Source organism: Chlorocebus sabaeus, chromosome 15 (genome assembly GCF_047675955.1).
Source record: "Chlorocebus sabaeus isolate Y175 chromosome 15, mChlSab1.0.hap1, whole genome shotgun sequence".
Classification (NCBI taxonomy): domain Eukaryota; kingdom Metazoa; phylum Chordata; class Mammalia; order Primates; family Cercopithecidae; genus Chlorocebus; species Chlorocebus sabaeus.
Genome location: NC_132918.1, coordinates 30,563,872 through 30,589,435, shown reverse-complemented (window position 1 = coordinate 30,589,435; position 25,564 = coordinate 30,563,872). Strand labels below are relative to the sequence as shown.

Below are 25,564 nucleotides of genomic sequence, written 5' to 3'. Positions count from 1 at the left end.
ATGGTTAATAATAATAACAAAGTGTTGTAAATTTCAAAATTGCTAAAATAGAAGATTTTAAATGTTATCACTACAAAAAATGTTATGTAAGGTGATAGACATGTTAATTAGTTTGATATAATCCTTCCACGATGTATACATATATCTAAACAGCACATTGTGCCTGTACCTCATAAATATAAACAATTACTATTTGTCAATTAACAATAAAACTTTGAAAAAAATAAAGTATTTGTGTAATAAGTCCAATGCTGGGCATTCTCAGGTATGGTTTCTATTAATCTCTTTCCCTGTGAATGGGCTGTAATTTCCTGCTTCTTGTATGCCTTGTAATTTTTTGTAGAAAATTGGATGTTTTTAATATCATAATGTGGTAACTCAGGAAATCAGAATCTCTCCCCAACAAGGCTTGTGTTGTTGCTTGTTGAGGGCTCAGTTATCTATTTACTGACTTTTCCAAACTATTTTTGCAGACTGCTTTTTGTGTGTGGTCACTGAAGTCTTCATTCTGTTATCTCAGTGGTCAGCCAGACAGAGCCAAAAAGAAAAAAAATACTCTCCCACTCTTTGCCAATTGGCTCTGACCTAGGCACTCCTTTAATACAAAGCCAGACCACCTACAACTCTACTTTAGCTTTCACTCCTTGTTTGTTCATAGATGAAAGATTTTCCAGTCATACAAGCCTCACATCCTCTGGTCTTTTCTGAGCATGTGTCTGGCCCTGGGCATGTATATTACATTCTAGATCCCTCAGTATATGTGAGGACCCTCCAAAGCCCTTATTCTTTATATTTTTTATTTTTATTTTTTATTTTTTTTTTGAGACGGAGTCTTGCTCTGTTGCCCAGGCTAGAGTGCAGTGGTCTGATCTCAGATCACTGCAAGCTCCCCCTCCCGGGTTTAACACCATTCTCCTGTCTCAGCCTCCCGAGTAGCTGGGACTACAGGCACCCGCCACCATGCCCGGCTAGTTTTTTTTGTATTTTTTAGTAGAGACGGGGTTTCACCGTGTTAGCCAGGATGGTCTTGATCACCTGACCTCGTGATACACCCGTCTCAGCCTCCCAAAGTGCTGGGATTACAGGCATGAGCCACCATGCCTGGCCAATAAAGCTATTTTTAAAGAAAAATCATAGAATAGCACGCTGTCCTATAACCCAGTCTTTTTACTAAATAACATCACAAATATCTTTCCAGATAATTAAACATGATCCTTCTTCTCCATTTTTAATGAGTTGAGGGTACTGCACTTTAGGTATATAGAATAATAACCAATCAGTCTCCTGTTCATGGATATTTATTTTTACTTTTCACTATTAATACTGTGATGAAAACTGATATGCATATATCTTTGTGTACTTATGCAATGATCTCTTTAAAGAAAATTCCTAGAAGAGAGATTCCTGAGTCAAGGGATATGTGCGTCTGACATTTGGATATGTATTATCAAACTACCCTTCAAAAAGGATATGAACAGACATTTCTCAAAAGAAGACATTCATACAGCCAACAGACACATGAAAAAATGCTCACCATCACTGGCCATCAGAGAAATGCAAATCAAAACCACAATGAGATACCATCTCACACCAGTTAGAATGGCAATCATTAAAAAGTCAGGAAACAACAGGTGCTGGAGAGGATGTGGAGAAATAGGAACACTTTTACACTGTTGGTGGGATTGTAAACTAGTTCAACCATTATGGAAAACAGTATGGCGATTCCTCAGGGATCTAGAACTAGATGTACCATATGACCCAGCCATCCCATTACTGGGTATATACCCAAAGGATTCTAAATCATGCTGCTATAAAGACACATGCACACGTATGTTTATTGCAGCACTATTCACAATAGCAAAGACTTGGAATCAACCCATATGTCCATCAGTGGCAGACTCGATTAAAAAAATGTGGCACATATACACCATGGAATACTATGCAGCCATAAAAAAGGATGAGTTTGTGTCCTTTGTAGGGACATGGATGCAGCTGGAAACTATCATTCTTAGCAAACTATCACAAGAACAGAAAACCAAACACCGCATGTTCTCACTCATAGGTGGGAACTGAATAATGAGATCACTTGGACTTGAGAAGGGGAACATCACACACCGGGGCCTATCATGGGGAGGGGGGAGGGGGGAGGGATGGCATTGGGAGTTATACCTGATGTAAATGACGAGTTGATGGGTGCTGACGAGTTGCTGGGTGCAGCACACCAACATGGCACAATTATACATATGTAACAAACCTGCACGTTATGCACATGTACCCTAGAACTTAAAGTATAATAAAAACAAACAAACAAACAAACAAACAAAAAACCAAAAAGTCAAATCACTCATATTTCCACTAATACTGTATAAACAAAGGAGCTCAATTCCTTCCTGCTCAACTGAAACTGAGGGTTTTAGGTCATTATTAATCTTTTCAACTTATTGGGTAAAATACATTATTTTATTCATTTACTTCTTTACATTTATTTATTAGTTAAATTGAACATCCTTTCATGTTTTTATTGGCCATTTATATTTGTCTATGAACTATTTATGCCTTTTGGCTATTTTTCTGGATAATTTCTTGAACAATGAAATTCAAACAGGTAGCTTTCCCACTCCACTCCACCTTGAGAATCACCGCAGTAGTTTAGCATAGCTCTGAAATGTGCAAAGCTAATTTTTACAAACTCATGTTCAATTATTTAAAATAAACTTCTGATATGTAAAGAATTACAACAGCAGAACAGCTGCTATTAGATCTGCCTTCTCACAGATAACACCTATGCACTCCAGACAAAATACAAAAACAAGTATTTGAAGACTGGACAGCAATCAAAAGTAGGCAGACAGCCACTTTGGAAAACAATTTGGCAGGTCCTCAAAGAGTTAAACATAGGGTTACACTTATCGTAGCAATTTTACTTCTAAGTATACACTCAAGAAAACTTAAAACACGTCCACACAAAAATAAAAACGTGTTCACATAGTCATAGCAGCATTATTTCTAATAACCAAATTTTGAAACCACTAAATGTCCATTAACTGATTAATAAACAAACAAAATGTGTTATAAACCTATGATGAAATATTATTTGTCTATAAAAAGGAATAGAGTACTGGATACATGGATGAATCTTGAAAACACGCTAACTGAAAGAAGCCGTCACAAAAGGCCACATAATGTATTATTTCATTTATATGAAATGTCCAAAGTTGACAAATTCATAGAAAAAAAGTAGATTAGTGATTGCCAGGGACTAGGAGTGGAGTAGGGAAAAATAGGGATTGACAGTTAATGGGTACACAACTCCTTTTAGAGGAAAGGAAAATGTTCTAAAATTAGAGTTTGGTAATGGTTGCACAACCCTATGAATATAGTAGAAAACACTGAGTTGCACATTTTAAATGGGTAAAATGTGTCATATACAAATTGTATCCTGATAAATTTGTTTTTTTAAAAAAGCCAGAAACTTGAGAGGAGTCAATGGTTGAAAGAAGAGAACAGGGCCGGGCGCAGTGGCTCACACCTGTAATCCCAGCACTTTGGGAGGCCGAGGCAAGCGATGACCTGAGGTCAGGAGTTTGAGACTAGTCTGGACAACATGGCAAAACCCCGTCTCTAATAAAAAATACAAAAATTAGCTGGGTGCTGTGGCAGGCACCTATAATCCCAGCTACTTGGGAGGCTGAGGCAGGAGAATTGCTTGAACCCGGGAGGCAGAGATGGCAGTGAGCCGAGATCGCGCCACGGCACTTCAGCCTGGGTGACAGAGCTAGACTCCCTCTCAAAAAGAAAAAAAAAAAGGAACGCTGCACCTCAACTAGAAGTTTGTGAAGAGCTCTCAAACACTAAATAGAAATTTGATAAATTTGTGGAAAATGCTAGAGTATAGATCATTTCTGAAGACTAGATTTTTATATATTTGATATTGAAATTATTTCACAAAATCTGGCCCTGGATAAATGATTACATTATTTAGATATACATTCATTATGCCACTTTAAGTTACAGATTACGAGAGAAACAAAAAGAAACAAGGGGCTACATTTAAGGGTAACATTTCCAGATTCAAGAAAACATGTACTTTTTAAAAGAAGCCTTGGCAAGTTTTTTTCTGAAAGAGAAAACACTGTGTGAGAAAAGCAGCTGACACCAGCTGACTTAAATTTTCAGGTCTAAATTGACACCATTAAGAGTAAGTTGGGTAAACTTACTCTAAGTTGACACCAGCAGTTACCATATCTACTTACTTGGTAAGAAGAAAAGGTAAAGAGTCTCAATAAGCGCTGTCCTTCTTCCCTTTCATCACACTAACCTGCTTTGACCCTCCAGACATATTAGTTCTCATTACTAAGAGCAGCCTGTTCCTGTTTTTAAAATTTATTACAACTGTAATTAAATAACTGAGTGTATAATTAATTATTTAACATACGTCTTATCAACAAGAAAGTAAACTCTATAAAGGCAATGTCTGCTTGGCATTCTTAAAAAAGATATGCAGAGGCTGGGCATGGTGGCTCATGCCTATAATCCTAGCACTTTGGGAGGCCAAGACGGACGGATCACTTGAGCTCAGGAGTTCAAGACCAGCCTGGGCAATATGGTGAAACCCCGTCTCTACTAAAAATACAAATTAGCTGGGAGTAGTGGTGCATGCCTGTAGTCCCAGCTACTCGGGAGGCTGAGGCACAAGAATCAATTGAACCTGGGAGGCAGAGATTGTTGTGAGTTGAGACAGTGCCACTGCACTCCAGCCTGGGCGACAGAGCAAGACTCTGTCTCAAAAAAAAAAAAAAAAAAAAATAGATATGCAGAAAGTATTTACATACTTTTATTAAACCCAAAATGCGCATAGCATTTATATCTTAGTGAGTAGAATTATTCCTCAATAAAGATGTATATCACCAGGCCGGATGCGGTGGCTCACGCCTGTAATCCCAGCACTTCGGGAGGCCAAGGCAGGTGGATCACGAGGTCAAGAGATCGAGACCATCCTGGCCAACATGGGGAAACCTTGCCTCTACTAAAAATACAAAAATTAGCTGGGTGTAGTGACACGCACATGTTATCTCAGCTACTTGGGAGGCTGGGGCAGGAGAATCGCTTGAATCTGGGAAGTGGAAATTGCAGTGAGCCAAGATCATGCCACTGCACTCCAGCCTGGCGACAGAGCGAGACTCCATCTCAAAAAAAAAAAAAAAAAAAAAATGCATGTCACCTTAAAAATAGTTTCCCATGTTTTAACTAATACATATTTCTAAAATAAATTGGATAACTTCAAAAAAACAACATTTTTTAAAAAGAGAAAGAAGGCTGAATTACATGATTAGAGAATCTAGGGAAAACTAAACAAAAGAAAGGATAAAGCTATTTTTTCCCTTTTCAAAAACTGCACATTTTATTTGAAAATGTAGATTTTAAAAATGTACATTTTGAAAATGTAGATATGCAAAAAAGAAGAAAACTCACCTATCACCACCTATGACTAAATCAACAAACTCCAGACATAACCATTGTTAAAATTTATTGTATCATGTCAGACTATTTTTCTGTTCATTTATACAGATATATACTAATAAGATCACCCTATGCATAAAGTTTGTAACTATTTTTTTCTTGTGGTCATATATTTTAAAACATTTTCATGGTATTATAAAAGTAATGATCATGTTTAATAACTATATAATAATTCATTGTAAGAATTATATTCCATAATTAAGTTAAATAATATCTTACTGTTAGAGTTTTATACTGCTTTTCATTTGTTAAATTATAAATAATGCTCCACTAAGCATTCTTTATCCTATTATTACCTTAGGATAAATCCTAAAACTGGAATTGCTGGGTTGAAGTATATGTTTATTTCTTGGGTTTTTTATATAAAATGTCAAAATATCCTCCAGAAAGAATCAAACAAATAAATATATTTAGTATAGATATACATACACACATAAATAACACATTAAGTAACTCATAAAAATCTAAATATTAAGTAACTCATAAAAATTTAAATGATAACTGTATAAAAGGATATATTACAGGGTTAATACAAACCTTGCAAAAAGAAAAGAAATGATTGCATACATGAATTCCAAATACTTTTGTGGAAATATACAAGGCAGAAAATGAAACAAAAAAAAAAATCAATAATTCAATGAATGAAAGTTAAGTGTTTGAATAGTATTTACAACTAGTTATTCTAAAAGAATCAGTCTAGAACATTAAGAGATAATATCATCACACATATGATTCATATACTGTCAACATTGTTGCCGCAGCAAAGTGGCAGACATAACCCAACAGTAATTTTTTTTTTTTTTTTTTTTTGAGATGGAGTCTCACTCTGTCACCCAGGCTGGAGTACAGTGGCACAATCTTGGCTCACCGCAAGCTCTGCCTCCCGGGTTCATGCCATTCTCCTGCCTCAGTCTCCCGAGTAGCTGGGACTACAGGCACCTGCCACCACGCCTGGCTAATTCTGCTTTTGTATTTTTAGTAGAGATGGGGTTTCACTATGTTAGCCAGGATGGTCTCAATCTCCTGACCTCGTGATCTGCCCACCTCTGCCTCCCAAAGTGCTGGGATTACAGGCGTGAGCCACCGCGCCTGACCCCCAAGAGTAATTTTAAATGAAGAAGATGCTTAGAATGAATCAGAAGAATAAATTACCTGAGATTTTTAAGAAATGTAATTTTTTCTGTCATACTATTCTCTTTTGGTATTACCTGCATTATAGTTTACTGTTTCATCTCCAAATTCAAGGTATTTTTTCTGCAGTAGAGTAAGCAATGCCCATTTCAGAACTCAAAAGGAATTATCAAGCATCTCACTAAGTCTTCCTTCAAGTGCCCTCTGAGGATAACCTGCATAAAGACAACTAGGAAACTTCCTAAAAGTACCACTTCACAGAGCCTCATTCTCTGAGTACCCAATAATGTGTATTTTTGCAATACCCAGATGATACTTATGAATGCTGAAATTTAGGTAACTTGGTTTACTATTGTAATGATTGAACAGGGCATTACATCATGAAAGGGCATTATCCTCAGGCGAACATCCAGACAATAAGGAATGGAAACTCAGGTAATTATTCTTGTCTCTTTCTACTTATACAGCAAGGATTTATCTCCTGAACCTGTCTATTTCTTTCCATCTCCAATGCTACTTCCCTATTATTCAGGCCAACGTCATCATTTTCTTGTACTACAACAGCTCCTAATTAGCCATCCTGCCTCTAGTGTACCTCTACTCTAATCTGTCCTCTATGATGATCTTAGAGTATGCTTCCCCAAAAATGCCAAATCTAATAAGGTAACTATCTAAAATAGATCAGTGACTCATCATTGCCCATAAGATAAACTCCAAACTATTGTGGCCATACTAAACTTTTAATTTTTCTAATAAACCATGGTTCTTCACCTTTGTTTATTCTATTCCTTCTCTCAAATCACTGTTCCTTTGACCTCAAAGCAGTATTTCCAACATTTGAATACTACCATGTTACTACACACCATCCATGGCTCTCTACCGACTAATGTACTCAATTTCCAACTTCACTGTTTCAGCTGTTCAAAGAAAATCTTATACCAGATGCTCAAACAGTATAACCGGAGCTGCTCTGGTTGCAGGTAGTGAGAGAGATCAGGGGCTCAACTCCCTCACCTCTCTTCTACCCCACAGCAGCCCCAAAGGAGGCTCCACAAAACAGAATTAGATTTTAAAAGACTGAAATCTGGATTCTGTTGCATGGCAAACACTTTAGTCCATCTATCTTTTCTGTATTATCTCCTCATATTATGCCATGAAAATTTTACCAACACTGCACAAAAAGCACCATATTCTTTTGTACTTTGATTCGCAAGAGGTTTCTTTTGCCTGCAACTCTCTGGCCCAATGTTGTCTCCTTGGAGAATTACTAATTCTTCAAGGCTCTGCTCTGTAGTCAATGTCCCACAGGCTGAGTTAGGCTCTTCCACACCTTTGCAGTGCTTGTATAAAAACCTTCCCGTATATCACTTATCATAATGCACTGTAAGTACTATAGTCTAATTCTCCACTACACTGTCAACAACTTGAGTGAAAGTCTTCATATCTTTTTCTTATTTATATCCCCAGTTTCTAGAACACTGTCTGATGAGTAGTATATATTTAATGTCTATTGAATAAAAGATAGATGCTAACATTCTAAATAAAAAGACTAGGTGCTTAATGAGATAAACCTTTAATTCAAGCTTTTAAAATTTTTAAATATTTTAATCAAAATGACAACCTAAAATTATGTTTAAATTGGCTTATTAATAAACTGTTAAGTATCTACTGTGTTGCACAAATAACAGAGAATTACTGAACTATGGGATTTTGACAATGTAAGAATGTAATACATTGTGAAAATGAGACTACATATTCTATAGATTTAGAATCATTGATAGGGAAAATCAGAGGTAAAATCTCCTTAAGTGATTAGATGGGATGATTCAACATCCTGATGCTGTAATTGAGAAAGGAGGGACCTAGCAGAAAAGAAATTAGAAAAACATACAAACAAACTTAGAGTCAATGGAAGGCAAGATCAAAGGAAGTCAAACATGAGATGGACCTTTAAGAATGAGCAGAACTGGGGCCAGGTGCAGTGGCTCACGGTTGTAATCCCAGCACTTTGGGAGGCTGAGGTGGGCGGATCACGAGGTCAGGAGATCGAGACTATCCTGGTTAACACAGTGAAACCCTGTCTCTACTAAAAATACAAAAAATTAGATGGGCGTGGTGGCCGGCGCCCATAGTCCCAGCTACCCAGGAGACTGAGGCAGGAGAATGGCGTGAACCCTGGAGGTGGAGCTTGCAGTGAGCCGAGATCTCGCCACTGCACTCCAGCCTGGGTGACAGAGCGAGACTCCATCTCAAAAAAAAAAAAAAAAAAAAGAATGAGTGGAACTCGCTATGGTCTAAGACAGAAATCAAAGTATTCCATGAAACGAGAAAACGAGTGGGGATGTTAGTAAGAGGCAGGAAAGGTTCGAGAGCCAATGTTCAACGTGATTTGAACACACTTAGAGAGTTGCGGGTGAAAAGACTGAATGGATTTTATGACACCAGGTTTCAAACATTTTCTAAAGCCAGGCAGAGGACTTCATATTTATGTGGTAGAAAACAAGTAACCATAAATCTTAACAGATTAAAAGCTCTAAAAAGTCTGTCTTATTCTGCGTTAAAGGCAAATAAGCCACAGAACAATTATATGATTTCCCCAGTTAGGAATAGTATAAAACAGCCACACTTACCACATAATGCTGCTGCTTTTGGGGTACTTCAACCAACAATTCATTCAAGTACAATGGGTAAATGCTGCTGAGGTTGGCTATTTCCCTACGTTCTAAACAGAATTTGTATGAAGGAGGGCATATTTTCTTGTGAGGAAAAATTCTTGCATGTATTCAAATATGAATCCTTGACAAAGAAAAATATGTCCTTTGGTTATTTATTTATTTATTTAGAGACAAGGTCTAATTCTTACCCAGGCTGGAGTACAGTGGCACAATTATAGCTCGCTACAGCCTCCACCTCCTGGGCTGCAGCGAGACTCCCACCTCAGTCTTCCCAGTAGCTGGGACCACAGGTATGCACCTTCATGCCTGGCTAATTTTTAAAAATTTTTTGTAGAGACAGAGTTTCACTATGTTACCCAGGCTGGTCTCAAACTCCTGGGCTCAAGCAATCTTCCCTCCTTGGACTCCAAAAGTGCTGGGATTACAGGCATGAAACACCACATCCAGTCATGTCCTCTGGTCTTAAAATGACTACTTTTCAAATGCACTATTAATTCCTTACACAAAATATGCAATCGAGATTTCGTATGAAACATATTGATGGCAAAAAACAAAAAAAAGTTTATGAGCTAGTCAGTGAAAAGTTAGAAAGAAAGGTTTAAAACTGAATTTTCCATATTGAATGGGCATAAATTTTAATATTTTAACTACTTCATCCTTCACAATCATGCTCAAAGTAAGTATTTCCAGAAAGATAAATAGTAGAGAACATGCCCATTCTTCAAACTTAAACACATTTTGGTCCCATATATCTGCAATTGATTGAACCAGTATATTAAGAAGACAAATCAGAAAGATTCAACCAAATGCATCCATTGAAAATGTTTTTTAAAGATTGAGAACCATGTGTGTTGTGCATTACCACATTTATGACAGCACATCTGTGATTGCTCACCACTATAACTTACCCCAGTTTTATCACACAAGCGTAAAGTATGAAATGATCCAACAGCAAATAATTCTCCATCTGGAGCCCAGGCAACTGAAGTAATAGGATGCTCATGAGGTTGTGAATTGTACAGCGGGCGGCCGTAACTATCCCATACCTACAAAAGCAATTTTAAAAAATCTTTTATAATATCAAGGAGAAGTTTACCAAAACTAAAAGAAAAATAAATAAATCAAAATGTTTTATAACAGACACCACATAAAAACAAGTTTGTCTTCCAGCAAGGTAGTAAATAAAAATTTAGAAATCAGCACCTTATATATTAGCAATTAAATATCTTTACTATCACACGAGGGGAAAACAAAGCTGTATTCCTTTAAGCCTAAATATTTCAAAAAGAAACTATTTTATAACACTGTCATAATTTTCAGATTTTACTAAATCTCTGAACATAAAATCTACCCACTTTAAGTCTTTTAAATATAATAGTACTTTTTGAAATGTTTACTTCTTAGCTTTGTTTTGTTTTTTGAATTTTAGAGACAGGGTCTCACTCTGTGGCCTAGGCTGGAGTACAGTAGCATGATCATAGCTCACTGCAGTCTTGATCTCCCGGCTCAAGAGATCCTCCTGCTTTAGTCTCCCAAGTAGCAAGGATTACAGGTACATGCTGCCACACTTGGCTAATTTTTTAATTTTTGTAGAGACAGGGTCTTGTTATATTGCCTAGGCTGTTCTCCAGCTCCTGGTCTCAAGTAATCCTACTGCCTTTGCCTCTCAAAGCACTGGGATTATAGGTATGAGCTACCATACCTAGCTTGCTTACCATTTTGCCTAAATTTTTTTCTCCCTGTAAGGGCTCTACCTACTTTCTCTAAAAGTATTTATTTCAATTTAATTCTGTCTAACTCTAGTTATTAATACATTAAACCTTATTCCTCTCTACAAATTATTTTGACCTGAAATTGATCAATATTTAGTAAACCAGCAGGGTTGATTTTTAAAAACATACTGAATTGACTTAAATTGAGTCACGGTAAAATTACAGGCTATACTGATATTGTTAGTTATTAAATATCAAACTCTATAGATCAATGAGATCCTCTTTCTTTTTTTGAGAGAGAGAGGGTCTCACTTTGTTGCCCAGGCTGGAATGCAGTGGCACAATTATGGCTCACTGCAGCCTCGACCACCTGCACTCAAGTGATCCACTCAACTCAGCCTCCCAAGTAGCTGGGACCACAGATGTGCTCCACCACAACTGGCTAATTTATTTTTGTAGAGGTAGGGTCTCACTGTGTTGTCCAGGCTAATGAGATAGTCTTTATAAAGTCCATGCTTTAAAATACCACTTAACATTATAAAATAATTTGCTAAATTACTGGAGTATAAAGACATGGCTAAAGCAAAAAACTAAAAGAATATTCTTACATGCTAAGTACTTACAAATTTGATTCTTTCAGCCAAGTGATAAATCTAAACATTACATACCTTATATTTACAGTCTTCACCAGCAGATAAAATAAGATCATTGACTGAGTTCCAATCTACTTTTAAAATAATGCCATCATGAGCTTTCCACTGTGAGAAAAAAATAAGATATTAATTATAACTTTAAAAGCACTTAAGTTTTTTTCTATAAGAAAATATATTTTGCCTCTTTCTAATGACTCCCTTGTCATCTTCTCAAGGATTCCTATCTTCCTTTTATAGCCATTGTACAATACCTCATTTGCTTGTTTCATTTGTAATTTACACTAACGCAAGCACCTAGCACCTAAGACATCCACTATACAGCTTCAAACCTTATGAATTTCCTCAGTTGCCTGGAATCCAGATGGAAAATCACTTGCTGCTAAACTATTTCAAGATTGACATTTGTATGATAACACTGAATGAATATGTTATGTATTCCAAAAATGTCAACTGAATCCAAATCTTGCTTTCTCCTTCATACAGCAGATGCCATTACTCATATTGCCTTCATGCTTGTTTATTTATTTATTTATTGAGGCAGGGTCTCACTGTCACGCAGGTTGGAGTTCAATGATGTGATCAGGGCTAACTGCAGTCTCCACCTCCCACACTCAAGCAATCCTCTTGCCTCAGCCTCCCAAGTAGCTGGGACTACAGGCACGTGTCACCACACCCAGCTAATTTTTTTTTTTTTTTCATTTTTGGTAGAGAACTCTTGCTATGTTGCCTAGGCTAGTCTCAAACTCCTGAGCTCAAGTAATCCTCCTGCCTTGGCCTCCCAAAGTGCTGGGATTACAGGTATGAGCCACCATGTTTGGCCCCCCTAACCATTTTTTTTAAAAAACTTCTGCACAAACATCTTTAATACCCTCTTCATTTCTGTTCATCATATTCTTCTAAGTTTCATTCACTTTATCTTCATGTGTCTGGTTTATAACTGGAGTACTCTGAGAAACTTTTGCTGTATTTACCATGTAACAAAAAGATGTTTTCCATAGATAAGTATATATTCTATGTATATAATCATTCTTTGGTATCTGTAGGGGATTGGTTCCAGTACCTCCCACTGATATGAAAATCATAAGTTCCTAATATAAAATGGCACAATATTTGCATATAACCTACGCATATCCTCCCACATACTTATAATCGTCTCTAGATTACTTACTATAGAAATAAAATGGCAATACTATGTAAATAGTTGTATTGTTAGGGAATAATGACAAGAGCAAAGTCTATACATGTTCAGCACAGATGCTATCTTTTTTAACATATTTGATTCATGGTTAGTTTAATCTATCAGTGCAGAACCCATGGTTATGCTGAATGTACATACTATGCATAGACATGGGTGTTTATAAGTCATGCAGAAACTAGCAATCCAAACAGTAAACATGGATGTCTTGCTCTTAAATGTAATTCATGGGCCCATTTGGCTATTATCTAATGTGTAATTAAATGCTACCATAGGCAGAATAATGAAACTAAAAAGAATTAACCTTCTTTTAAGACTATAAGTATATTTTAATGTCTGAGTCAACTGACTTCACATCAAAGGGTGGCAGATTTTAAGGGCTTTCCCCTCAGGCCCTGCCCAATCTATTGTTCTTATTGTATACAGTACAAAGTATTAAATGTGGGCCAAATAAACTCTAAGAATAAGCAACAATTCATAACTTGCTTTATTCAAAATATACAAAAATACACATTTTCAAAAACAAATGTTTTGATAACACATATTAAAAAGCAATAGTTTTCACAATTAACTGCCAAATTAATCCAATGTCCTGAAATACACTACAAGGACAAATGTAACAATATATACAGCTACACATATACATACAGATTCTTTTTTGTTTTTCTTTTTTTGAAACAGAGTCTTACTTTGTCATCCAGGCTGGAGTGCAATGACCCGATCTCGGCTCACTGCAACCTCCGCCTCCCAGGTTCAAGCTATTCTCATGTCTCAGCCTCCCAAGTAGCTGGGACTACAGGTGCCCACCACCACGCCAAGCTAATTTTTATATTTTTAGTAGAGATGGGGTTTTGCCATGTTGGTCAGGTTGGTCTTGAACTCCTAACCTCAGGTGATCCACCTGCCTTGGCCTCCCAAAGTGCTGAGATTACAGGTATGAGCCACTGTGCCCAGCCACGGATTCTTAAGAGTTTCATTTTAAAGGAACAAAATAAATATTGCATATTCAAGATTTATGAATAAAATATTATTTAAATTTTCCTCACACTGTAATTTAGGGTATCAACATATATTACAAATATTTGCATATTGTTATACATACAATAATTTTTATTTATTTCTTAATTTATTAGGCATTTTGTAAAGTTCCTTTGAACAACAAGCTCCTTGAAGGCAGAAACTATGTTGTTTCATTTTGACTATCTCATACCTACCACAGTGCCTGGTATATAATAGGTATGCACTACATTTTTATTCAATGAATAAATAAAAATTTTCTCACTATAAAACCAAATTCTATGTGTCAAGAAGGCTTTAAAGGAAATGAGGTATATACTTCTGAACTGCATTCCACAAGCAAGAATTAATTAAGCACACTTTTTTGTGTACAATCCTAATTTGAATATGTTTTTATGCTCAAGAAGAATTGCAACTGCTTTAGTGTCCCAAAAGGAATAGATAATTTGCATGAAGTTACTAATTATACTTTAAGTCCTGTTCCTCTCTAGCTAATTTTGGCAATGGATACTTTGCTTCTCTCTGCTACCTCCTGGCCCAAAGGTTCTATTGAACCACTAAACCATATTTTACTTGACCAACGGTGATATAACCAGCTTCCTGAGTTTCATTGATACAAGCCTAATGACAGGTATCTAAACAAATTCACAGGGACACCATTCCAAGATGGCTGAATAGGAACAGCTCTGGTCTGCATCTCCCAGTGTGATCAACACAGAAGATGGGTGATTTCTGCATTTCCAACTGAGCTCTGAAGACAGCAGTGGTTTTCCCAGCACAGTGTTTGAGTTTTGAGAATGGACAGACTGCCTCCTCAAGTGGGTCCCTGACCCCTGTGCAGCCTAACTGGGAGACACCTTCCAGTAGGGGCCAACTGACACCTCACACAGGCAGATGCCCTTCTGGGACGAAGCTTCCAGAGGAAGGATTAGGCAGCAATATTTTCTGTTCTGCAATATTTCCTATTCTGCAGCTTCTGCTGGTGATACTCAGGCAAACAGGGCCTGAAGTGGACCTTCAGCAAACTCCAACAGACCTGCAGCTGAGGGTCCTAACTGTTAGAAGGAAAACTAACAAACAGAATGGAACAGCATCAACATCAACAAAAAGGACATCCACACCAAAACCCCATCTGTAGGTCACCAACATCAAAGACCAAAGAGAAATCAAAGCAGAAAAGCTGAAACTTCTAAAAACCGGAGCACCCCTTCTCCTCCAAAGAATCGCAGCTCCTCGCCAGCAATGGAACAAAGCTGGACAGAGAACGACTTTGACGAGTTGACAGAAGTAGGCTTCAGAAGGTCAGTAATAACAAACTTCTCCGAGTTAAAGGAGCATGTTCTAACCCATCCCAAGGAAGCTAAAAACCTTGAAAAAAGATTAGATGAATGGTTAACTAGAATAAACAGCGTAGAGAACACGTTAAATGACCTGACGGAGCTGAAAACCATGGCATGAGAACTACATGACATACGCACAAGCTTCAGTAGCCGATTTGATCAAGTGGAAGAAAGGGTATCAGTGATTGAAGATCAAATTAATGAAATAAAGTGAGAAGAGAAGTTAAGAGAAAAAAGAATAAAAAGAAATGAACAAAGCCTCCAAGAAATATGGGACTATGTGAAAAGACCAAATCTCCGTTTGATTGGTGTACCTGAAAGTGATGGGGAGAATGGAACCAAGTTGGAAAACACTCTTCAGGGTATTATCCAAGAGAACTTCCCCAACCTAGCGAGGCAGGCCAACATTCAAATTCAGGAAATACAGAGAACACCACAAAGATATTTCTCAAGAAGAGCAACCGCAAGACACATAATTGTGAGATTCACCATGGTAGAAATGAAGGAAAAAAAGTTAAGTGCAGCCAGAAAGAAAGGTCGGGTTACCCACAAAGGGAATTCCATCAGACCAACAGTGGATCTCTCAGCAGAAACTCTACAAGCCAGCAGAGAGTGGGGGCCACTATTCAACATTCTTAAAGAAAAGAATTTTCAACCCAGAATTTCATATCCAACCAAACTAAGCTTCATAAGTGAAGGAGAAATAAAATCCTTTATAGACAAGCAAATGCTGAGAGATTTTGTCACCACCAGGCCTCTCTTACAAGAGCTCCTGAAGGAAGCACTAAACATGGAAAGGAACAACCAGTACCAGTCACTGCAAAAACATGCCAAATTCTAAAGACCATCGATGCTAGGAAGAAACTGCATCAATTAATGGGCAAAATCACCAGCTAACATCATGTCAGGATCAAATTCACACATAACAATATTAATCTTAAATGTAAATGGGCTAAATGCCCCAGTTAAAAGACACAGACTGGCAAATTGGATGAAGAGTCAAGATCCATCAGTGTGCTGTATTCAGGAGAGAATGTGTCTCACATGCATGTGTCTCACATGCAGAGACACACATAGGATCAAAATAAAGGGATGGAGGAAGATCTACCATGCAAATGGAAAGCAAAAAAAAAGTAGGGGTTGCAAACCTAGGCTCTGATAAAACAGACTTTAAACCAACAAAGATCAAAAGAGACAAAGAAGGCCATTACATAATGGTAAAGGGATCAATTCAACAAGAAGAGCTAACTATCCTAAATATATATGCACCCAATACAGGAGCACTCAGATTCATAAAGCAAGTCCTTAGAGACCTGCACAGAAACTTGGATTCCCACACAATAATAATGGGAGACTTTAACACCCCACTGTCAATATTAGACAGATCAACGAGACAGTAGGTTAACAAGGATATCTAGGACTTGAACTCAGCTCTGCACCAAGCGGACCTAATAGACATCTACAGAACTCTCCAACCCAAATCAACAGAATATACATTCTTCTCAGCACCACATCACACTTATTCCAAAATTGACCACATAGCAGGAAGTAAAGCACTCCTCAGCAAATGTAAAAGAACAGAAATCACAACAAACTGTCAGACCACAGTGCAATCAAATTAGAACTCAGGATTAAGAAACTCACTCAAAACCACACAACCACATGGACACTGAAAAACCTGCCCCTGAATGACTATGGCCTGCATAACAAAATGAAGGCAGAAATAAAGATGTTCTTTGAAACCAATGAGAACAAAGATACAACATACCAGAATCTCTGGAACACATTTAAAGCAGTGTGTAGAGGGAAATTTATGGCACTAAATGCCCACAAGAGAAAGCAGGAAAGATCTAAAATTGACACCCTAACATCACAATTAAAAGAACTAGAGAAGCAAGAGCAAACACATTCAAAAGCTAGCAGAAGGCAAGAAATAACTAAGATCAGAGCAAAACTGAAGGAGATAGAGACACAAAAAACCCTCCAAAAAATCAATGAATCCAGGAGCTGGTTTTTTGAAAAGATCAACAAAATTCATAGACCACTAGCAAGACTAACAAAGAAGAAAAGAGAGAAGAATCAAATAGACGCAATAAAAAATGATAAAGGGGATATCGCCACTGATTTCACAGAAATACAAACTACCATCAGAGAATACAATAAACACCTCTACGCAAATAAACTAGAAAATCTAGAAGAAATGGATACACTCCTGGACATATACGCCCTCCAAAGACTAAACCAGGAAGAAGTTGAATCTCTGAATAGACCAATAACAGGCTCTGAAAATGAGGCAGTAATCAATAACCTACCAACCAAAAAAACTCCAGGACCAGATGGATTCACAGCTGAATTCTACCAGAGGTACAAGGAGGAGCTGGTACCATTCCTTCTGAAACTATTCCAATCAATAGAAAAAGAGGGAACCCTCTCTAACTCATTTTATGAGGCCAGCATCATCCTGATACCAAAGCCTGGCAGAGACACAACAGAAAAAGAGAATTTTAGACCAATATCCCTGATGAACATCGATGCAAAAATCTTCAATAAAATACTGGCAAACTGAATCCAGCAGCACATCAAAAAGCTTATCCACTGTGATCAAGTTGGCTTTATTCCTGGGATGCAAAGCTAGTTTAACATACTCAAATAAAGAAATGTAATCCATCACATAAACAGAACTAACAACAACAAAAACCACATGATTATCTCAATAGATGCAGAAAAGGCCTTTGACAAAATTCAACAGCCCTTAATAAACTAGGAACATATCTAGTTCCTAGTTTGGAACATATCTCAAAATAATAAGAGATATTTATGACAAACCCACAGCCAATATCATACTGAATAGGCAAAAACCGGAAGCATTCCCTTTGAAAACTGGCACAAGACAGGGATGCCCTCTCTCACCATTCCTATTCAACATAGTGTTGGAAGTTCTGGCCAGGGCAATCAGGCAAGAGAAAGAAATAAAGGGTATTCAATTAGGAAAAGAAGAAGTCAAATTGTCCCTGTTTGCAGATGACACAATTGTATATTTAGAAAACCCCATCATCTCAGCCCAAAATCTCCTTAAGCTGATAACCAACTTCAGCAAAGTCTCAGGACACAAAATCAATGTGCAAAAATCACAAGCATTCCTATACACCAATGACAAACAGACAGCCAAATCATGAGTGAACTCCCATTCACAACCGCTACACAGATAATAAAATGCCTAGGAATCCAAGTTACAAGGGATGTGAGGGACCTCTTCAAGGAGAACTACAAATCACTGCTCAACAAAATAAAGGAGGACACAAACAAATGGAATAATATTCATGCTCATGGATAGGAAGAATAATATCATGAAAATGGCCATACTATATTTATAGGTAATTTATAGATTCAATGCCATCCCCATCAAGCTACCAATGACTTTCTTCACAAATTGGAAAAAACTACTTTAAAGTTCATATGAAACCAAAAAAGAGTCAGGACTGCCAAGACAATCCTAAACAAAAAAAACAAAGCTGGAGGTATCACACTACCTGACTTCAAACTATACTACAAGGCTACAGTAACCAAAACAGTCTGGTACTGGACCAAAACAGAGATATAGACCAATGGAACAGAACAGAGCCCTCAGAAATAACACCACACATTTACAACCATCTGATCTTTGACAAACCTGACAAAAACAAGAAATGGGGAAAGGATTCCCTATTTAATAAATGGTGCTGGGAAAACTGGCTAGCCATACGTAGAAAGCTGAAACTGGATCCCTTCCTTACACCTTTTACAAAACTTAATTCAAGATGGATTAAAGACTTAAATGTTAGACCTAAAACCATAAAAATCCTAGAAGAAAATCTAGGCAATACCATTCAGGACATAGGCATAGGCAAGGACTTCATGACTAATACGCCGAAAGCAATGGCAACAAAAGCCAAAATTGACAAATGGGATCTAATTAAACTAAAGAGCTTCTGCAGAGCAAAAAGAAACTACCATCAGAGTGAACAGGCAACCTACAGAATCAATCTACGCATCTGACAAAGGGCTAACATCCAGAATCTACAAAGAACTTAAACAAATTTACAAGAAAAGAACAAACTACCCCATCAAAAAGTGGGCAAAGTATATGAACAGACACTTCTCAAAAGAAGATATTTATGCAGCCAACAGACACATGAAAAAAAGCTCATCATCACTGGTCATCAGAGAAATGCAAATCAAAACCAAATGAGATACCATCTCACATACAGTTAGAATGGTGATCATTAAAAAGTCAGGAAACAACAGATGCTAGAGAGGATATGGAGAAATAGAAATGCTTTTACACTGTTGGTGGGACTGCAAACTAGTTCAACCATTGTGGAAGACAGTGTGGCGATACTTCAAGGATCTAGAACTAGAAATACCATTTGACCCAGTGATCCCATTACTGGATATACACCCAAAGGATTATAAATCATGCTACTATAAAGACACATGCACATGTATGTTTACTGCAGTGCTATTCACAATAGCAAAGACTTGGAACCAATCCAAATGTTCATCAATGATGGACTGGATTAAGAAAATGTGGTACATATACACCATGGATTATTATGCAGCCATAAAAAAGGAAGAGTTCATGTCATTTGCGGGGACATGGATGAAGCTCGAAACCATCATTCTCAGCAAACTATCACAAGGACAGAAAACCAAACACCGCATGTTCTCACTCATAGGTGGGATTTGAACAATGAGAACACGTGGACACAGGACGAGGAACATCACACACCAGGGCCTGTAGTAAGGTGGGGGGATGGGGAAGGGATAGCATTAGGAGAAATACCTAATGCAAATGATGAGTTAATGGATGCAGCAAACCAACATGGCACATGTATACCTATGTAACAAACCTGCACATTGTGCACATGTACCCTAGAACTTAAAGTATAATTTAAAAAAAAAAGAAAAAAAACCCAAATTCACATAACTATAAACTAAAGGTATAAACTAAAATATTCAACTTGCCTGTTTTTGCTGTATAAATTTCATAGCAGATTTTCAGCGTAGGTAATTGGCATGGAAGGACTTTGACTAAGAGCCATCAGATCTAGTCCTCTTTCCCAGCTTCTTCCCTTTGCCCAAATTTTTTACCTTAGGTGCCTAAGGACAGGGGCTTGTATGTTCTATTCTTGCATGTCCCTATAGTTTCTAGCAGAGTATTCTGCACACTGTAAAAATGTAAATGCATGTTGGCTGTGTAAAATACATACAGCATAATCTATACAGATGTTATTAATATGGAACCTCGAAGTCATCTCTATGTCCTTATTCCCTAAAATCTACATCTACTCAACTGTTAAAACACATCTATGCCGCTGTAGCCTGTCAATGTCTGCCAACAAATCTCTTACTCAAGACCTAGTCATTCTACAATGTTTTCCTGGTCTCCTTGGTTGACTAAAACGTAGAGATGGCATAGCAACTTATAATAGCATAATAATACAGATAATAACAGGTACTCTATATTGAGTGCTTACTGTATGCCTGGAATTGTCCTTTGTGCTTTGTAATTTAACTCATTTAATCCTCACAGCAATTCTGTTCAGCTGATATTAGTGTCACTAACTAAGAGATAAGAAGGCTGACATTCAACAATATTTTATAACTTGCTTAAGGTCGTGTATAGGTAAGTAAGTGAATATTTGAACCCAAGTGGCTAACTCCAAAGCCTGTGTTCTTATTAGCAAACTATGCTGTATCATTATCAAAATGAGTTGGAATAAGGGGAAAACAAACCTTGTTGGAAATATAAAGATATTCCTTGTTCTGTAATAAAGGCTGATTAAACCATGTACTTAAAGACCAGACTGTAAAAAGACCACCCAGAAGAAAGAGACTCCTAAGCAAGTGCCCTCTAGTTTAGCAGTCAGGCAGACCCTGATAACAATTTACATATGACTGAAAAGTACCTGTAAAACTTTAGCATTTGGTTGAAGAGGTTTAATGATTAGTTGCTTGCCTGCTGTATAAAGAACTTTTTCTGAATCAGGGCCCCACGCTACTGAATACACTGGTGTTCCTGAAAGATGAAAAAAAAAAAAAAAAAGGCTGATAAACTTTAATTATTATGCCTTATAAAAAGAGAGATTGTTAAGAGGATCAAAAAAGTCATATGAGGTGTCATTTCATTTCTTCTCTTTTCAATGGACCTTTCAAATTAGAGTATAGTCTGATGTTGAAATGCTGACTGAGTTAATACTGACCTTTGAAAATCTACTGTGAGCAACTGACATACTATACTTTTAACTAATTAGGATCTTGCTGAGAAAATAGAGTTTTTAGAAATTCCATACACAGTGCTATTGAAATACAAAAGATAAAATAAATATACTTCATTTTAATATAAAGGAATAGCAGAAAAGTCATGATTTCCCATCATCGACAGTCACCAGTATGTATTTATTTATTGGCAGCAAATGTTTTTACATTTATTTGCAACTAGTTCAACAAATGATGTTGGTTTAAAGCAGCAGTCTTGGGGCTTGGCTGCACATTGTAATCACCTAGAGCTTTTTAAAAAATTTTATTTTTAATTTTTGTGGGTACACAGTAGATATATATATTTATGGGGTACATTAGATATTTTGATACAGGTATGCAATATAAAATAATTACATCATGGAAAATGGGCTTTCCATCCCCTCAAGCATTCTTCCTTTGTGTTATGAACAATCCAATTATACTCTCACCCTGTTGTATTATCAAATACTAGGACTTATTCATTCATTCATTCTATTTTTGGTACCCATTAACCACCCCACCTCCCTCACAACCCCCATTACCTTTCCCAGCATCTTGTTACCATCCTTCTTCTCTCTATCTCCATGGGTTCCATTGTTTTGATTTTTAGATCCCACAAATAAGTGAGAACACTCAATGTTTGTCTCTCTGTGCCTGGCTCATTTCACTCAACATAATGAATGAACTACAGTTCCATCCATGTTGTTGCAAATGATTGAATTTCATTCCTTTTTATGGCTGAATAGTACTCCACCGTATATAAGTACCACATTTTCTTTATCTATTCATTTGTTGATGGACACTTAGGTTGCCTCCAAATCTTGGTATTGTGAACAGAGTTGCAACAAACACAAAAGTGTAGCTATCTCTTTAATATACTGATTTCCTTTCTTTTGGGTATGACTCAGCAATGGAGTTAGAGCCATCAGTATTAAACTGACTTAACGCATAAAGTAACTTAAATTTTACATGTTAAAATACAAATGGTATACTCACCTTATAAATTAATTATCATACCTGATGCTACAACAGGCAACAGAACTTCCCCTCACATGCTACTTAAGCAGCAGACTAAGGGACAGAAATAACTTCATCCCAAAATAATCTAATAACCTCCAACTCATGAATTCACAAACGGCAAATTTTTTTATATCAGATTAGGAAAAGTTTTGTTATCAGGTTTGGCTTTAGCCTGAAACCTTGGCTAAAAAAAGCTCCAATATCTTATAACTTGCATAAAGTTTACTTCCAGAGGAAAAGCACAAGTTTGATTTACCTACCACTCTATAAACTACATTACACTTGATAGTGTTTTCAATTGCCAATAGGAATTTAGAGATGAGATTTTTAAAATAAATTACACTTAAGTATAGTATTTTTTAGCTTAATTATTTTCTAGATTACCTAATGTCTTCTGGAAGACTATACGTTATGTAAGCCTAATTTTAAAAAATGACTATCATATTTATTGAAAGCTTTGGTTATATGGCAGTAAATAATCTGTATTCCACTTCCCTGGCCCAGCTGTCTATTCATTAGGCAGGTGAATCAAGGTTATGTAGTTAATCTATGAAATAGTAACCCAAATATACTTACAAAACAGCTTTTAAAAATTGTCTAGGACTCCTAAATCAGACTATTGTAGTAACTGACTTTCTGTGAATAAATGAACCAATGAATAAATGAATGAATCTTTAAGGAATTTACATTCTTAGTGGAATGAAATCTGAATTTCAGGATTTGTGGGCAATCAATAAAATTTAATTGTTTATTTAAATGAAAAGCCCAACTGATGATACAATCAACAGAGAATAAATTTCAGTAAGAGAAATGCTTTTGTTTAAGAGGTACTGTACTTTTTTTGTGCCATTTTCTCCCTAATAAAAATATAATTCGTTTATGAGCCAGTCCCAATGGTTTATAGAGGTTAGAAAGTCTAGTCTAGACCCAGTCCAAAAAAAAAAAAAAAAAAACTCTGAAACATGTCGTCCACAGTTCAAGTGTTATAAAATGTCTAAATCCTGTTTAGTCAATGACATCTAGGATTGTTCTGTATCAAAGGAACCCACAGAAATTCTTCCTGATGAGATGGCCAGCCTCAGAAGGTACTCCTCCTCCTTCTGTACTTGATGAGTATATTTTCTGGGAATATTCTCTGGGAGTAGCCAGGAGTTGACCTGTGCTTCAAAAATAAATCTCCAAATGAACGAAGTTTAACCTTAATAAACTCCCCCAAAAATAGAAGTCAAAATTTCAGATATTTCTAATGTAGTTCTTGTTGATCACTGGAAAGGAGTAACAAGGACTTACTAGTTAAGGTGGTAGAATTATAGATGCCATCTTTATTTCCATTATTATAGTTATAATTTTTGTACAAAAAAGTAAATTAATATGTTTTAATTTATAGCCTATCAAATCTTCATAAATACACTCAGTAAAATTATACTTTCCTGGGGTGTATACTAAACTATGACAAACACCTACCCTCAAGGAAATAATTCAGTAAATACAACTCCCATTGAGTTATACAGGATGTGACTTTAAGGCTTTAGTTGTGGTAAAAGGCACGGTTGGGGTATAGAATGAGGAACTAAGGACTCTTCAGTTCTCTTAACTTCAACATTTAATTTGTGGTCCCATTAAGTCAGTTATGACACCATTTCCTTTTTTATGAACCTTTCTTCATCGTATTTATCTTCCCTTTTGGGACAAAGAGATAATTCATTTCCTGCTTATAAAACAAATTTGTAAACAATAATGTTTAAAAAAAACAGGTATAACTTATATAATAAAAGAAAATAAGCTTATAAAGAAAAAGTTAAGTAATTCCTTTGTTATGTGGTTTTTAACCACATTCCTTCAATCAAAATGCAAGCTATGGAAACAAATATGGAAACAAATAATTTATTTATGATAAATAAGCAAGGTCAATAGATAGGACTCATTAGTTACTCTCCTTAACCACTAAAAATTCAAAATGGATATAACATCAAAAGCTGTGATCTTTATTACAACCATTCCTTATGTTTAAAATAAAATATTAAGCATGAAACTACTGTATATGTGAATATTTTCTTTTCTAGAAGGAAATAAACTACATAGCTATACAACTTTCAATTTGGGTGGTTCTAATAAAGATCATTAATAAAAGTGGAAGAATCAGCTTCACAGAATAATTTCTATTATTATGAAATCCATCCACTAGCATTTAAAAAATCTATAATATTTCAAATTTTTAAAATATACTTATTAAAGTATGAATTATTCCCACTGCTATGTTTCGCTTTGCAAAATCAGCATGGAAATAACAAATTTAGCCTTTGGATTGAATTACTTTAAAACAAAGAGTGTAGCAAATTATGTAACAAAATGTTATTTATTTCATCATTAACAAAAATGGAAAAAAACAAATAGCTTTATAATAGTTTTTTACTTTTTATATCGGAAATTTTAATTTATGCTCCATTTCTGCTAAGACACTCAAAAAGATCTTGTTTTTCTAACTTTGTACACTAAAATCATGTGACCTTTTTGACATTTTTTAAGAAACCACATGCACCTGGGGTTGTGTTAAATGTCAGACCCTTATCTCTCCATAAAACAAATTATCTAAATTCTTTCAACCTGTTGAAGGCATTTTAAACCACAGAAGAGGAGACAAAAATGTATTTCAATTGTTTTAAGGAAGTACATGGTCAAATATACCATGTTTTTCACATTCACACTATAAAAGTATCCCCTAAAAACGTTGTTTTTGTATGTTTTTAAGAATGCCTTTGAAACAAACTGTTCACTACTATAATAAAGCATTAGCTATCTTTGCCTTGAATGCAGTATTGGTCTACATTGAGTGAATAGAAGTAAAGTACTTGAAATAGAGTCTGGCACTATATAGCACTATCTGTTAACTACTACTACTACTACAAATTATTTTGTAATGCAATAAGCAAGCATTTGCTTACTGTATTGTTCATAGTAGTAGCCATTTGATTTTTTTTTTTTTTTTTTTTTCTGTTTTGGCCAAATCATTGGCATTCAAAAA

At 36.2% G+C, this 25,564-nt stretch overlaps 1 protein-coding gene across 1 annotated transcript in view; it reads right to left on the bottom strand.

The window, feature by feature from the left end:
* The window catches only part of IFT80 (intraflagellar transport 80), a 142,469-nt gene that overhangs the window by 85,629 nt on the left and 31,276 nt on the right, over positions 1–25,564 (bottom strand). The window contains 3 exon segments of the mRNA XM_073023483.1: positions 10,235–10,372; positions 11,707–11,796; positions 21,192–21,301. Of these exon segments, the coding sequence (XP_072879584.1) occupies positions 10,235–10,372; positions 11,707–11,796; positions 21,192–21,301 (338 nt within the window).